At 40.1% G+C, this 18,151-nt stretch overlaps 1 protein-coding gene across 2 annotated transcripts in view; it reads right to left on the bottom strand.

Annotated features, from left to right (window-relative positions):
• The window catches only part of ano3 (anoctamin 3), a 192,385-nt gene that overhangs the window by 90,928 nt on the left and 83,306 nt on the right, over window positions 1-18,151 (bottom strand). For both annotated transcript variants that reach the window (XM_031900580.1, XM_031900579.1), the window contains exons 5-6: window positions 7,232-7,390; window positions 3,508-3,608 (exon numbers count right to left, since the gene is read on the bottom strand). In XM_031900580.1, the coding sequence (XP_031756440.1) occupies window positions 3,508-3,608; window positions 7,232-7,390 (260 nt within the window). The remainder of the gene's footprint in view (window positions 1-3,507; window positions 3,609-7,231; window positions 7,391-18,151) is intronic.

The following is an 18,151-nucleotide window of genomic DNA, read 5'->3' as shown; positions in this document are numbered from 1 at the left end:
TTTTTGGACTTCTATATATATACCGGTATATATATATATATATATATATATATATGTGTGTATATATGTGTGTATATATATATATATATATAGTTCCCCATTTGTAGAAATCCCCCCCCCACACACATACTGAATATGATAAAGGGCCACTATGCCCTGATATTGGCCGGCAGAATTGTACTTTGTACATGGCATGCCTATGGTGGAATTGGCTTTGAGTATCTTTTGTTTTACTCTATGTTATAACAAAACCCAAAGAGATGTCTATATTAAATAGTGTTTTAATTACAGACCTGTGCAGCTGGCCATACCCCCGAGTAAGATTATACCATGCCACATTGGCTATCAGGCCACACCCCATCCTAGATTCTTAAAATGGGCTTATAAACAAAATAGAAGCCCCGTGAAAGGTGATAAGGAGCCTGTAGCCAACCTGCTAGTATAACAATGGCTGTTTATGTAAATTTAAACCTATGGGGGGGGGCAGCAAAACCTTCATTGAGTCTTTGAAGAAATACAGCAAATATAAAATAATGTCTGTTTTGATTTGAAAATACCTAACTAAATACCCCCCAAAACAATGTAAAATTGCTCAGAGTTCTCTTCTGAGAACGTTTGCAATTTACATTATGTATTCAACATGTTTTTTTCATTTTTCTAATTTGAAACAGAAGTGTCCCCTGGTGTTCTCTTCAAATGGACGACCAGCTGTCAGAAAAATTAAGTTAAGAAAATCAACACATAAGGGGGTGCTTCTCCTTTCTAAGTTCCTTAAGTCACTGAGCCGAGAAGCGCCTCTTTATGCTGTTCTGCTCAGTTCTCTCACTATTTTTCAGCCCAGTGTCAACTAAGCGATAGAAATGGGCAGAAAGCTTCAATGCGATACCTTTTAATCCATCTGAAGAAAACACCAGGGAGAGCTTCTGTTTAAAATTCATTAGATCAAATGTGTACAAAACTCCAACATTTTAAAAACCTGTTGAAAAATATTTCATTTAAACAAAAAGCAATTTTTTTTTTTAGCAATTGATTTTTCATTTGTTTTGAGGTGGGAATTACCATTTCCAATAAGCCTTTTTCTTTTAATTCCTCCTGGTTCTATTACAAGCACATTCCTAATGGCTCTGGTCAATATATTGGTATGCTATTCTGCTTGCATTGTCTATAGACCTAAGGGAATTTGTCACTATAAGTAACAGCATGAAAAATAAAAATAAAATGAAGTGATTGTTGCTCTTTACTAAACATCCCTACCTGGGTAATTCATGTATTATTTCCCCCATATATGATATCATGTCTCCCCCCCACAATTAATAATAAAGGTCATATTTTCTTCTATTCTGATTTTCAGGTACAGGTATGGAACCTGTTATGCAGAATGCTCGGGACCTGGGGTTTTCCGGATAAGGGATCTTTTTTTGGGGGGGGGGATCTCCATAAAATATTGAATAAACCCAATAGGCTTGTTTTGCCTCCAGTAGGGATTAATTATATCTTAGTTGGGATCAAGTACAGGTACTGTTTTATTATTACAGAGAAAAGGGAATCATTTAACCATTAAATAAACCCAATAGGGCTGTTCTGCCCCCAATAAGGGGTAATTATATCTTAGTTGGGATCAAGTACAGGTACTGTTTTATTATTACAGAGAAAAGGGAATCATTTAACCATTAAATAAACCCAATAGGGCTGTTCTGCCCCCAATAAGGGGTAATTATATCTTAGTTGGGATCAAGTACAGGTACTGTTTTATTATTACAGAGAAAAGGGAATGATTTAACCATTAAATAAACCCAATAGGGCTGTTCTGCCCCCAATAAGGGGTAATTATATCTTAGTTGGGATCAAGTACAAGGTACTGTTTTATTATTACAGAGAAAAGGGAATCATTTAACCATTAAATAAACCCAATAGGACTGTTCTGCCCCCAATAAGGGGTAATTATATCTTAGTTGGGATCAAGTACAGGTACTGTTTTATTATTACAGAGAAAAGGGAATCATTTAACCATTAAATAAACCCAATAGGGCTGTTCTGCCCCAATAAGGGGTAATTATATCTTAGTTGGGATCAAGTACAGGTACTGTTTTATTATTACAGAGAAAAGGGAATCATTTAACCATTAAATAAACCCAATAGGACTGTTCTGCCCCCAATAAGGGGTAATTATATCTTAGTTGGGATCAAGTACAAGGTACTGTTCTATTATTACAGAGAAAAAGGGAATCATTTAAAAATTAGAATTGTTTGCTTATAATGGAGTCTATGGGAGATGGCCTTTCTGTAATTCGGAACTTTCTGGATATAAGGTGTTTAATGATGTGGGTTCCTGTATGGTGGTGCCTAGAATATAAATGCATTCCTTGTATATATTCCTTTTCTGAAAGTCATTATTGAAAAAACCTCTATTCATTCTCTAAAGGGTAGCACAAAATTAAACATAAATATTACCTATAAAATCAGTTACAGATTCAGTTACAGAATAATACTGAGAGATAACAAGCAAAATGAAGCCAACATAAACAGTACCACTGTACTTAAAAATGCAAAGTGCCATAATTCTTGAGCAGGAATGTCCATAGCATTATTTAAGCTGCCTAAAAACCAATACGTTTCTATTTTTAATGTAAGAGAAGTGATGATAGTGCTTTTGCAATTGAAGTAATAATGTAATAACGGTTAATGCACTTTCACTGGCACAAAGAAGTAATTGCTTGGCAGGATATGTTGCCTACTGAATACCCAGAGCTAATGTTGCAATGCATTGATATTTGCTAGAACCTGATGTCTTCTGCTTCTAAGAGCTGATCCTGTTACAAAGAATGGAATAGAAGTTAAGAAAGAAGGGGTCTGGACAAAGCAGGATCGGGACTGGGGGACATCTAACTGTTCTTTTACTACAAGTTCCAGCATCCTAACAACCCCATACCTTAAAATATCTTGTTTATACTTTATTTATTTTCATCCCCAAGAGGGGCACATTTGCATTATGGATGTATGGATAAGAAGAGTAATGGAAAGAAGGAGAGCCAGACACCAGAATGCTCCATAATGACTCTATGCCTTTGATTCTCTGTGGCCTGTTATCGGTTAAGTTGGCCATACACGCTAAGATCTGCTCGCTTGGCAAGGTCGCCCATCGAGTGGATCTTCTCCCGATATCCCCACCTATGGGTGGGCGTTATCGGGCTAATTCGGTAGTTTGGCCCTGGGGCCAAACGATCGAATTAGAACGACAGGTATAGGTGTCAGTCAGTTTGGGGACTGCATCAATGAACTGATGCGGTCCCCGATCCGGATTTCAGGCCAGATGTCGGTCGGGCAGGCCCATTGTTAGTGTCCATACACGGGCCGATAAGCTGCCGAATTGGTCTAAGGAACCTATATCGGCAGCTTGAATCGGCCCATGTATGTCTTTATTGCAGATTGAAAGAGTTGAGAAAAAGTTCCCAGGAAAGAAGCCTTCCTTGTGCAATTTAAACATTACACATTAAAGGGCGACTATACCTAAAGGGCATTCTGATGTTCATCCGTTCTGCATATTTGCACAGCGTGTCCCACGGACAGTGTATTTTCACGAACATGATGTCATTGTTGGTTATTGCATGCTGTATGGAGACAGAAAGAAAGTATTATTGTACTCCAGCCTAAGGAAGGAGAAAAAATTGTCAAAAGTCAGATATTACAGGTAGATAAATGCACAAGCATTCCCATTTCTCCAATTAAACATAATAATTATAATACATACTAATACAGGTATGGCATCCCTTACCCGGAACCCATTATCCAGAAAGTTCAGAATTACAGAAAAGCCGTCTCCCATAGACTTATAATTAATCCTTATTGGAGTCAAAACAATCCTATTGCGTTTATTTAATATTTAAATAATTTTTAGCAGACTTAAGGTGTGCAAATCCAAAGTACGGAAAGATCCCTTATCCGGAACACCCCAGGTCCCACGCATTCTGGAAAAGGGGTCCCATAGTCTTGGGGGAACACTGACAACAAAGTTTAATTACTGTTATTTACTGTTATTTTACTTGTTAAAACAACTAGTTGATAATGAATACCACTTACCTGAATATGTTTTTTTGCCAATAGAGAGCTAATTTACTAATAGCAGAGGTGCAAATGATTAAGCGCTAAGTGGACCCATCCATAGAGTATTAGATGTGTATTATTAAGTTGTAGTGGTACCTATTGTGAATGATGGGTACACGGGAGCTTGGTACTCTTTGTGCTTCATCCTGGGCACTAGGAGTAGGGCATGATACCCATTTTTTGCACTTTGCTCCCTTCCCATTATGGTGCTATGATAAATATATATAGATATACTATCATATTTGTTCTTAGGGAAGCAAGCTGTACAGCCAGAATATTAGAGGTGGAGTGAGGTGGAGATCCGTCTGACAAGCCTATGTTTGCATAAGCCATCACATTTCTATTAAACAGTGAAAGGTACAATATATAGGGGGGGGGTTTGACCATCACTGTTTTCTGTCTAGGCAAAATGCACTGGCTGCTGTAGGCCACAGAATTTGACTGGGTCTAAACTTTATAGCAAAGTTCTGGAAATTGCCTGAAAACCAAACCAAATTCTTAATTCAATTAGGTTTTCCTAAGCTTTCAGTCTTATAAAATAGTTTGTCCCAGCTGCATATGACATTTTGTCATTGGAACACAATAAAAAACCAGTCGAGCAGCATGAGCTGTGAATAATTTCATGCGTTTGTGTGAGCCTACTCATTTCCACCGAGGCTTGTGCTGGATTTTTGCCCTTTACAGCGACAAAAGTGCCCTTAGGAATCTCAAGCACAGGGCAGTAGTTAGAGCCCAGGGAAGATGTTACTAAGGCAGAGGTTTGTGGGCATTGTATTTGCAACAGAAATGCACGCCCACAGACTCTTTCTATAATGTGACTTTGGTATCAAGCAGATGTCAGACTGTAACAAGCGCTTGAACCTTACAGAGCTGGCAAACAACAACAAAAAAAAGCCACAACCACTGGGCATTGTTAGAATCTATCTTTGATGTGTTATGAAGTCCAACAGCTGCCATCTCTTATGTATCAGTGGCACTTAGGCTCCTATGGGGTGCCACTACTAGAATGGATTCCTGTCTGCTTACAGTATATATACAGTACATTTCTGCTGAAAAAAATGCCACTACTTCTCAGTGCCACACAAATGGCTCTTTATTAAAATTCCTAGCACAGGGATAGTAGTTCTTGTCTCCCTTATATCTGGAGAGACATTAGGCTTCATAGGAGAGGTCAAGATAGAATTACTTCCTACTGGAGCGTCTGAAAGCAGTAGAACTGATCAATTCCATTAACTGCATCTCTTACTGATCTTCTCAATATTAGGGCCTACCCTGTGATTATCTTGTGTTGTCCTGTAGTGTAAATAACACATGTGGTTCATAATTTATTATTTTTTTAACTTTCATTCCTGAAATATTTAATGACTCAATGTTGCAGTGCTTCAGTTTAAGATTTGTTCCTACTGCAAACAACTCATTTTGGAATCTATTTGTTAGCCAGTACTAACTACTAGTTGTGTCCCAGTTTCTCCTGCCATTAGTCACTTCGGCCATGTCACATGAGGTAGTAATGTGTAGGTATAGCCATTAGACTCAAATTTAATCAAAAAATTCACATTTTTAAAAATGGTTTCCTTTTTCTCTGTAATAAGATTTATTTGATTAAATTTGAGCCTATGGCAGATGGCCTTTCCGTAATTCAAAACTTTCTGGATAATGGGTTTCCGGATAAGGGGTCTGATACCTGTAATATCAAAAGCTGGACCTTCTCCCTGCCAGCTGCCCAAATGCACACCAGCCACCCCAATTTGTGTTGTGGGTAATGGCTATACCTACACATTACTACCTCATGTGACATGGCCGAAGTGACTAATGGAATCTATTCAGCTATTATCCTGGTTTCAGCTTCAAACCCAGTGGGTGAGCTGTAGCCTATAGGATAAACCCATGTAAATGGAATTTTTTTAAGAGTTTGGAATTCATTCCCAGAATTCCTTTTGTTTGCTCTCTGTAATAATAAAACAGTACCTGTACTTGATCCCAACTAAGATATAATTACCCCTTATTGGGGGCAGAACAGCCCTATTGGGTTTATTTAATGGTTAAATGATTCCCTTTTCTCTGTAATAATAAAACAGTACCTGTACTTGATCCCAACTAAGATATAATTACCCCTTATTGGGGGCAGAACAGCCCTATTGGGTTTATTTAATGGTTAAATGATTCCCTTTTCTCTGTAATAATAAAACAGTACCTGTACTTGATCCCAACTAAGATATAATTACCCCTTATTGGGGGCAGAACAGCCCTATTGGGTTTATTTCATGGTTAAATGATTCCCTTTTCTCTGTAATAATAAAACAGTACCTGTACTTGATCCCAACTAAGATAGTATTAATCCTTGTTGGAGCCAAAACAATCCTATTGGGTTTAATTACTGTTTAATTACAGAAAGACCCCTTATACGGAAACCCCCAGGTCCCAAGCATTCTGGATAACAGGTCCCATACCTGTACCAGACATGCCACCTTGAAACCTTGTGTGATACCTTTTGGCAAGCCCTCTGTCTTTTTTACATTAGTGGTAGGCCTCTCTCCGTTCATAACATCACAGGAGCCCAGGTCCACTGGCTCAAATAGATTCAGGATTCCTAGGGCTGGGTTAGGGTTGAATGTGGGTCATAGTTTTTGCGACTTGCAAATGACTAATATGATAAATTTTGGAGAAGTGGTCAAAACGCCCCATTTCCCATCAGAGCATGTGTAAGTTGTTTGCAGAATGAAAAAAAAAATGTTACATTGACAGTACAATATAAAATATGGATCATAAGGTAATGACCATAAAGCAAAACATTGGGAACTTAAATTCCCAGGAAAGTGCCTATGGAAAGCTTTTGTGTACAACGAGTACCTGATGTAATGAGATATAAAAAGTATAAAGTTGTGTTTCAATGTATATAAACGTTATGCTTATATTTTTGTTCCTTTGGGTGCAAATGAACATGTTCTGCTGCAGTAAAAGGAAAAATGGCTTAGGTACAAACCTTCCTCCCTAATTTAGTTTTTATACGCTGCCCCAGGTCTGCTCTCTACATAAGCTGTGTTGAATTTTATATAAGCCCTGTAATAGTGGAAACTGAAGCAGTCATAATCCCTTGGAATCCCTTCAGAGGCAGTTACAGAAGACTTACTTCTCTTTCCAGCATTAGGCCTTCAGCCCGGAGGTTCTTCTCAAAGGTGCTGCGTTTTTCAAGTTGTGCGCTTGATTTTTTATACACCAGGATATAATCAATACGCTTCATTCCATCTTTGAAGAAAAGTCCCAGTGACGCAACAGTGCCCACTTCATCCTGCAACATAGAAATAAAGGGTAGATTAGAATCCACATACTCCTGGGTGGTTTTTTAACTTACGTGTGCTTCTGGCCCAAACCTATTAAAGGAGAAGGAAAGGCATTTAGGCATTTTATTGCCAATAGATTTGCCACATTAGTGCCATGCACAACTATATTTTTATTCTGCAAAAATTATTACCATACCTGAGTAAACAGCTTTAGAAGCTTTCTCCGTTTGCTTAAGATAGCAGCTGCCATTTTAGGTAGCTTCCTGCCTGCAGTCTAGCCGTTATAGCTGAGATCACACATTCCTAAGGGAGGAGGGAGGGAGTTCTTAGCATTCTAGTGGGAGGGGGAGGAGGAGAGGGGAGAGAGGAACCCACACTCTGGCCACAGGAATTAAGGATGTTTCTGAGAGAGGAAGTCAGACACTGGAACATCATGTTTACAAAAAAAGAGAAAATAAATCCTGTGTTTCTTTTGATAGAGGACTTACTGTAAGTGCTTATTGCTGTATTTACATAGACCATTCTGATAAAGCTTACTTAGTTTTTACCTTTCCTTCTCCTTTAAGGTAATCATTTTGTACTCTGCAAACCAATGCTGATGTACAGCATATGCACACAGAGCCACATTCTCTTTTCCAACCAGGAAATAAAATACAGAGCGAGTGAGCACCAAGCTGATTGCATGTGAAACACAACCCAACATTTTCTTTTTGAACCAATGACCCACCACATACACATGTACCAATGAATTCCATAGGCCCCTTATTTTCATTAAAAATGGTTCTTTAGGTGCCAAAACAGTAGCTTTGTTGTATTTGGTTGCTATGATTGTGTGCCCCATGTTACAATATATTTCTACCCATTATTTCGGGCACATTTATGGGCATTACATTGAACACTGGGAAAGGTTGAAAAATGATTTATATTGGCTTCAATAAAAACTCACTGAACTATCACCTCATCCATAATCCAGACAGCTTGCACTACGACTGGCCTGAAACACATATATAACCCATTGCTTCCCTCTCAATCTGCTGTTTGCCTATAGCTGGCAAGGTGGCCTAAGGTCTCCAAGCCTTCCAAATGGAATCCATTTCTAGGACTTATCGAGATTTATCCATGAACGAGTGCCTCAGTTGACACCTACTATAATAATAAATCATGGTTGTCTTTTATGATCCTTGCTTCAGTGTCCTTTTAAAGGAAAACTATACCCCTAAGCAATGTAGGTCTCTATAAAATATATTGCATAAAACAGCTGTAAAACCCTGCTTCATCTGTATTCACCATTTCCATAAAAATATACCTTTTAGTAGTGTGTGCCATTGGGTAATCCTAATTAGAATGTTATGTACTGGGGGGCGTGGCGTCATGGCGTGCTGAGAGGACGCACTTCTCCTATCCTCCTGACCCGAGCTAACTAAGGAGACAATTAGCGGGCACTACAGACTACGCACAGATGGGGAAACACCAGAAAAAGGGTGAGCAAACATCCCAAACTGGTTCACAAGCAGCACAAACAACAATGTCCCCCTTTCTAGGCAAAAAATCAAACTCACGGTCAGAGGCGCGCATACCTAAAATGGCGGACGCAACGGCGCGAAGCCCTAGCCCGGCAGGCTCAACGGCCTCTGGATATAGCACAGCTTCAGCCCCCTCAGACCTACGCTCAATCCTAGCCTCACTACCAACTAAAGACGACCTCCGCACCATGGCCAGAACACTGCGCGAGTCGCAGAAGGCAGATATGGCAGACATAAAACTAGAACTACGCTCCATTGGCGAGGCCCAGAGCAGGCTTGATTCTAGGCTGGAATGCATCGAGCAATCACATAATAAAATGACCCAGCGGGTCAACGACCACCACAAGTACATATACCTCCTCAGAAAGCACATGGAGGACTTGGACAATAGAGGCCGCCGCAATAATCTACGCATACGCGGCATCCCAGAATCTGTGACTAATGCAGAACTACAAACAACTGTAAGTTCACTTTTCAATACTATATTGGGAAAAGCCCCCGATTCACCTCTGGAACTAGACAGGGCCCACCGCACTCTCGGCCCACCTAGGGGGGAAAAACCAAGAGACATTGTATGTTGTGTGCATAAATACTCTATTAAAGAGGATATTCTACGTGCCATGCGTAACACAGAGACTTTCAAATACCAGGAATATGAAGTCTCCATATACCAAGATCTAGCTTGGTTAACTATACAACAACGCAGAGCTCTGAGGCCCCTAACTACAACTCTACGTGGCAAACATATACCATACAGATGGGGCTTCCCGTTTGCCCTAACCGTAAGGAAAAACGACAGGCAGCTCACATTAAAAGAACCAGATGAAGTGGAAGCCTTTTGCCAATCTCTGGATATACCCTCAGTAGACCTCAAAGACTGGAGAGACTTGGCGTATAATGGAGAACCCCTGGACACATTGGATTCTACACAATGGCAACGCGCAGGAAGGAAACATAGAGCAACCCCAGCGCGCACACCAGAAAGGACAGAATAAAAAGTACCTCTACATACACACGCAGAGGACACACTAATACAATATCAAACGAACCTCAACCAAACCAGACAGCTAGATGAATGAGCCAGCTTTCACTAGACCCATTTGCTACATACAACAACTTTGACCCATATCACCAAAACGCTAATCCTGTCACTAACCCTTCCCATGGACTTTAACACAACAGGTTAACTACAAGATATCGGCACCAACCAGATACAAGACCATGCTAAGACCTAAACTATCAAAAGGACAATCAGGGAAAAGAAAGACATTCAAGCTCCCGACATTTACTGTAACATCCAGGGCGAATTATGGAAAATGGATCCTCAACTCCCCGAACCAGAACTAGAAACATACAACTTTTAAGCATTCCAACCACTTCCGTAAAGAAATCTCCCCTTTTTCCAGCTATCTTAACTTTTGTTTTTGTTCTCAAATTTTTTTTTTTTTTTTTTTCCTCCCTTCAAGAAGGGGGGAAGGGGTGGGAAAAGGGAAGGGGAAAGAAAAGATGGAAAAGTAGGGAAAAGGAGGGAAGAGGAAGAAATAAAGGAAGGGGGGAAGATGAGAAGGGGAGAAGGAGGGAAGGGAAGAAAAGAAAGAGGAGAAAAGGAAAAGAGAAAGAAAAAGAAGAAAGAAGGGAAAGAAAAAGGAAAGAAAGGAAGGGAAGGGGGGAAGGAAAAGGGAAAGAAGGAAGGAGAAAAAAAGGGGAGAAAGGGGAAAAAAAAAAAAGAAAGAAAAAGGGGGAAAAAGAGAGGAAAAGAAAAAAAAAAGGGAGAAATAGGGAAAAGGAAGGGGAGGGAAAAGGGGGAGAGGAATTCTCCTACTACTTAAGCTCACCCATAAACCACCTGAGCACCACTGTAACAGTCCACATAGCATTAGAAAATAAAACATATGTTGCCGACACAGATATAGAAAGTACCTGGGAGGGGGAGGGCGACAGGGATGGCCAGTATGGCACAGCCCGCCTAAGTAAGCAACAAACTCGGGCCGAGGAACTCGGCAATTAAACCAACCGACCAAACTCATGCTCCCCACAGGGAATACTGTAGGGATACTGACGGTCGTGACTCTGGGGCGTGACACGACTGTCACACAGTTTAATTTTCTTTTACCTGCGCAAAGCAGACTCTTTTCTATCTTTTCTATCTGTCTACTTACTGCTCAAGAAAACAAATTACCCATGGTTAATGTGATTGTACATTCTGCTTTAATTTCAGCGGTCAGCAGAGGCCGGGGGGGCCACATTCAGCCTACCAAGCACTACCAAAGAAATGACTGATCTGAAAATTGGGTCCTTAAATGCCAAGGGTCTCAACACTCCACTCAAACGGTACAACCTATTAAGAGAGATGAAACGTCTCAGGCTGCAGGTAATGTTTGTACAAGAAACTCATTTTAAGAAAGCTAAAGTACCAACTCTCAGATTTAGGGGATTCTCGACAGTTTACATTAGCACACCCTATACCACTAAATCTAGAGGCACTATGATTCTAATAGCAGACACACTAGGATTTACCCCAATGGACTCAAAAGCAGACGCAGCAGGCAGATTCAACATACTAAAAGGAACGATTAACAATACTAAATATACATTTGCCTCAGTCTACCTCCCACCCACAGAACAACACTCAGCCCTAACAGATACGTTACAAGCCATATCTGAAATTGAAGAAGGCACACTGATATTAGGAGGAGATCTAAATGTAGCATTGGAACCAATACTAGACACCTCCTCTGGCCATTCAAGTATGCCCTACAGAAGGATAGAATCACTCAAAAAAATGCTTAGAGCCTATACGCTAATAGATACCTGGCGCCTAACTAACCCCACCTCCCGCAACTACTCATTCTACTCACAAGTCCATGATGTATATTCTAGATTAGACTATATTTTCATCCGACATACAGATATTACATCACTTAAAGAAGCGGATATAGACACCATTTCCTGGTCAGACCACGCCCCAGTCACCTGTACACTTATAAACAAAATGCCACACCAAAAACGCACTACCTGGCGTCTAAACGACTCCCTACTACGAGACCAACAGACAAAACAAGACATAATTCATAGATTAAAATAATATTTCACAGAAAATAATACCGAAAATATCAACCCCTGGACTCTATGGCTAGCACATAAATGTGTAATTAGAGGAGAATTGATCAAAATAGGCTCAAGGAAAAAGGCAGAACGTAACGACAAAGTTCAACAACTTCTCACTAAGATCCGCACACTAGAAACACAGCATAAACTATCTAAACTCGCACACATAATAGAACCCCTCACCGAAGCTAGAAAAGAACTCCGGGACACTTACTCATCCTATTTAGCTAGAGCAATAGAGATCAATAAAAAACTATTTTTTGAACATGGGAACAAATGCGGACGCCTATTGGCATCCGCCTTAAAGAAAAAACAGCTGCGTAACCATATCACACAAATAAAAACACCTACGGGACAAATTGTCACTACCACAAAAGACATTGCAGAAGTATTCTGCCAATATTACCTGAAACTATATCAACTACCAGCAAACACACAGAGACCTCATGACAAACAAAACGCGTGTAGAAGCTATATCAGCAAAACAAATACCCCAAAGATAAGCCCAGAACAACAAGCTTTCTTAGATACCCCAATAACTAAAGAGGAAATACTACTAGCCGTAAAATCCTCAAAATCAGGCAAAGCCCCCGGACCAGATGGCTTCACTATTGCCTACTACAAAGAACTAGGAGAACATTTAGCCACACACCTCACTTCAGCAATTAACTCGATTTCAAATGGAAGTGAAATCCCGCAAGAAGCACTAGAAGCACACATTTCACTGATTCCTAAAAAAGGAAAAGATCCTTCGGATCCAGGTAGCTTCAGACCCATTTCACTACTTAACGTAGACACTAAACTGTACGCAAAGGTTCTAGCAACTAGACTGAATCAAATTCTAACTGAGCTGATATCTCCCGAACAAGTAGGCTTTGTCCCAGGTAGGGAAGCCAGAGACAACACAAATAGGTTATTTAGCATTATCCAACATACCAAGAAACTAAACATCCCCATAATGCTACTATCCACAGACGCAGAGAAGGCCTTCGACAGGGTAAATTGGACATTTCTGAAAGCCACCCTACAAGAGATAAACTTAGGCCCCCAAATGACACAATGGATCTCCACTCTGTACACACATCCAACTGCTAAACTCCGCGTTAATGGCGAACTTTCAGAATCTTTCCACATCAAAAATGGCATGCGCCAAGGGTGCCCTTTGTCACCTCTACTATTTGTACTCTCGATCGAAAGCTTTCTCCGCAAAATTAGAGACAACCCAAATATTTCTGGAATTAAAATAGGCACCCGAGAACACAAAACAGCAGCATACGCTGATGATCTACTATTTTTCATAAGAAACCCCAGGATATCCTTACCGAACCTACTCTTAGAACTCCGAGAATTCCATGAAGTAAGCCACTTTAAAGTGAACCTCTCGAAATCAGTAGCCCTTAACGTATCCCTTCCATCGAGAGACTTCAACGACACCATGCTGAATTTCCCTATCAAACCTTCAAACTCCCACTTCACCTACCTAGGAATAAAAATATTCCCAAAAATAAATCAGACAGTGGAAAGTAACTATACCGACCTCATAAACGCATTCAAACTAGACCTACACGCATGGGCAAAACCAACAATATCATGGGTGGGTAGGGCAAACATCCTTAAGATGAATATACTACCACGTTTTCTATATCTGTCTCAAACAATCCCATACCCCCCCCCCCCCCGGAAAATATTTCAGACCTTAAATAGCCTCACAAACAAGTTTATCTGGGCCAACAAAAATCCCAGAATAGCCCGAATTAAACTTTCAGCTACAAAAAATACAGGAGGGCTAGGAATGCCACGCTGGGAAGCATACCATAAAGCCGCCATACTAAATAGATGCCTAGACTGGTCCTTCCAAAGACACACTAAATTGTGGACCAGAATTGAACAAGAATCAATTGTGACCCCACTCTGGGCGAGCTTATGGTTACCAGATATAAAAAGAGAGTACAGGGATAAGTCAGATAGTAAACTAAAGTATACGCTCAAAATATGGGACGCAGCATGCAACGCGGGCAAATGGCGAAACACACCCTCCCCACTTACACCAGTTTTTGGCAATCCAGATTTCCCCCCAGGGCTAGACCTAGACAACTTCAAAGGATGGAAATTACAATTACACTCTGGAGCAAACTATTTCTATATAGGCCAACAGATCAAAACAATAGAAAACCTGATACCACACCGAATTATAACAGATCTAGATAGATTCAGATACCGACAGATATGCCACTTTCTTCACAGCATTATGCCAGCCCAAACCTCAAAACCTGACCTCACAGAAATAGAACAAATTTGGAACCGACAAGAGGCACCAACTAGAACAATCTCCCTTCTCTATAAATGCCTCCTAAAGCTAACCCCAAACCCCTCAGATAGCTTCAAAGAAAGATGGGAAACTGATTTAAACATAAACATAGAAGCAGAACAATGGGACAAGATAACACACTTAATCCATACAACATCCCCCTGCGCTAAAATACAAGAATTGAACTATAAAATATACACGAAATGGTACAGATATCCTTCAAAACTAGCAAAAATTTATCCTGCAGTTCCACCTACCTGCTGGAGATGCAAAGCCGAAATAGGAACATTAATTCACATTTTTTACAGTTGCCCACTCTTGAAACCATACTGGGACACCGTTAGGGATACCATTAAATTAATTACTGAAATTGACATACCCGAAGCACCGTTAACAATACTACTTCACGACACACCACTACCCTACTCAACCTACAAAAACTCACTGATCCCGGTTATGCTAGACACTGCCAAGCTACTGATCCCAATCAAATGGCGCCAAACTGAAACCCCTAAGATAAAAGACTGGCTAAGTAAACTGTCGGAAATCTGTAGATTCGAGGAGATGAAACCAACAGCAGAAAATGAACTGAGAAAGTTCACACAGAAGTGGTTTTATTGGAACCAATTCAAGCACTCTGAACAATACCTGAGACTGACTACAGCCTAAGACCTCACATCTCAACCACTTCCTTGGGCATGGACCCCACTGACTTCCTAATTTAAGCTAAACTAACCACATCTGATGCTTTGCTGGCTTCTGTCCCCCCTGGCCTCCGACTGCTGCATTACAGACGCAAATAAGCCTAGTTACACCACCTCACCAGCTGACCCTCATCGGCCCGATGCTCGCATACAGACCGAATAGGAATGGAAGACCCCATCCTGATGGCCACTGGATGTATCCACACAACGAGACCATGGACTTATATACTGGACTAACCCATAAAGCAAATGAGCAGAATGTTCCTATAATCTCTCTCATTCTTTCTATCCTTTCCTTTCGTAGTTATGGTTTTAATATATATATTTTACTATTTCCCCCTCTCTTACCCTTTCCCACCAAATATATATACCACTATCTTTGTTTAATTTGGTTAATCCAGACGGCACACTATCATCATCCATTAGCAAACTACCCGGCAAGGTGGCTCCCAAAAAACTCAATTTAGCGAGGGGAATTAGATCACCCCCTGAAAATGGGAAACCCCTATCCTGAAACACTGGCCACGACCACCATGCACTGTTACCTCATTAATAGGACTGAAATCAGCAAAAGATTGTGCACTGTTCGACCTATCTGCATTGTTAAATAAGAATGTAATACAAGTGTGCTGTCGTGGATTGTTATGCTGTAAACTACAATAAAAATGATAATTTAAAAAAAAGAATGTTATGTACTAGGGGCTGCCCCTGGGATCATATGATTCATGGTGCACACAAACAAGCCAAGGCACACATACATGTTAGACCATATCAGCCAATTAATGCAAAGAGTTCTGTCTTTTGTTCCCACACTTCTTCCTGTTACAATTGGAGCTGCATTATTTCCTGTCAGGTGATCTCTGAGAGAGCTCACAAAATGGTGGCTCAAGGGAAAAGATGTAAAAGGGCTATATTTACTGATATATATATTCTAGTTTGATAAGATTCTTTAATAAGATTCTTTAATAATACCACGCTAAGCTAAAATAACATTTTCAGTAGTAAATGTGCTTGGCACTGCTGACATTTTCTACACTGTACTTCACATTTTGTCTCTGCTTCAGTGAAACTAGAATATTTATATCACTAGCTGAAGCAGGCTAATTATTTTTATGAGTTTGACCTTCATGGTAAGGCACAGCTTCTTCCCTTACTTGTTCTTTGCCTCTAGGGTGCTGTTACTTGCTTAAATAAAATATAGGGGAACTGTTGTTCCATTGCGTTAGCCTGATTGGTTGTTTTATCAACTTCAGAAATAGCTCCTTGTAAACATACTGTGGCCAATAGACATCTTTGTAGAAGCCACTCGCAGAGATCAGTGTGTACAAGCCGGGACTGCTACTGTGTCTGAGTTAAAAGCTTCCATAAATAAGACACACATCTGATGTTCCGGGGCATTCAGCCATGCAAGAATGATATGTCAATAAATGCTCCAGCTATCCATGACTAGCTAAAGGCCATTCCGAGTAAATATCCCTGCTGCACAGTGTTGTTCATTGTCTGAGTTATTTGTTTGCTCTTGAAGTCTGAATGCATTTTATTGTAAGTTGGTAGGGGAAAATGTTCCTTGTTGATTCACACAGGGAGCGATCAGTTCCATTTGATTTTGATGGACACTTCCTTACAAAATGTTAATCCGCAACATTTATCAACTGTAGCTTCGGGCTTTCACTGCTGCTAATTGCCAGTAATGGTCTCATATTAAACAGTTGCACTGTTAAATGTAAATTACATGGTATTTCCATGGTTTACAAACATACAGATGGAGCAAACACATGTAGAGCCCTTGTCTTCTCTGTCTTTCTAGATGTGTCGCTAAAATACCTTTTCTAGATATTTTCTTCTATTCTGATTTTTCAGGTACAGGTATGGGGCCCGATTATCCAGAATGATCGGGACCTGGGATTTTACGGATACCGGGATCTTTCTGTAACTTGGATCTCAATAACTTAAGTCTGCTAAAAATCATTCAAATATTGAATAAACCCAATAGGGCTGTTCTGCCTCCAATAAGGATTAATTATATCTTAATTGGGATCAAGTACAAAGAACTGTTTTATTATTACAGAGAAAAAGGAAATCATTTGAAAAAATTCGAATTATTTGCTTATAATGGAGTCTATGGGAGAGGGCCTTCCTGTTATTCAGAGCTTTCTGGATAACAGGTTAAAGGATAATGGATCCCATACCTGTATATATTGTACCAAATTATCTGTTACCTTCTGGGTAGCCGGCAAGGTATGGGTTCCCTGGTACAAAGTAGAGATAACACACTTGCTGAATTTATGGTGAGAGTGAATGCAGCATTCTCTCTTTTACTAGAACAGGGTAAATGAAAACTATAAGCGAACAAGTACAAATAATATCAGTAAGAACAAACCAATACAGTAATACGATTTATTAACCCCTGTGGTGCACCACATATAACTGAGAGTTCAGGCCTGCTTGTTGCATAAAATCCAGTACATTAGATTTATAATCCGGTGATGGATTACAGTGTCCAGTATTTAGTCCTGGTTCTCCTCTTGGGTAGAACTGGGCCACTAACTAAGCAGGGGTGACTGACTCTACACTGGAACCTGGGGCTCTAAAGTCGTATCAACTCGACATGGTATAAATTCGAATTAAAATCAATATTGCTGTGCTTAAAAAATGTCATGATAATGCTTAAATTGTTCATACGAAAATTTCGAATATGTTCGTTTCCATGAAGCCTTTTTATTTTTCCCATACAGGAATTGCTCCAGCAGCCAAGGACAACTGAAACTGGGTGAAACTGAAAACAATAATGGGATTAACTTCTCCTTGAAAGGTGTGAAAACAATGAGGGGACTTCCTAGTCTGCTGTTACTATGCAGAAATACATGTTACCAATTCATATGTGTAATATGTGCATTTATTGGCCCTTAGATAGGACGACCACTTCCTGCACAAGTTACATATAGTTACATAGTTACATAGGGTTGAAAAAAGTCCATCATGTTCAACCCTTCCACTGTAATCTAGTGTCAAGCAGGAGGTTGGCACTTTTTCTTTGGCCTTCCTCTTTCCAGCAGAGGATTGTATTCCAGGGAGTTTGGACTATGCCAAGAGGCAGTGATCCCTAGAGGAAAGCAATAGCTCTAG

This window comes from Xenopus tropicalis, chromosome 4, assembly GCF_000004195.4.
Source record: "Xenopus tropicalis strain Nigerian chromosome 4, UCB_Xtro_10.0, whole genome shotgun sequence".
Taxonomy (NCBI): Eukaryota; Metazoa; Chordata; class Amphibia; order Anura; family Pipidae; genus Xenopus; species Xenopus tropicalis.
This window is presented reverse-complemented; position numbering and strand designations above follow the sequence as displayed.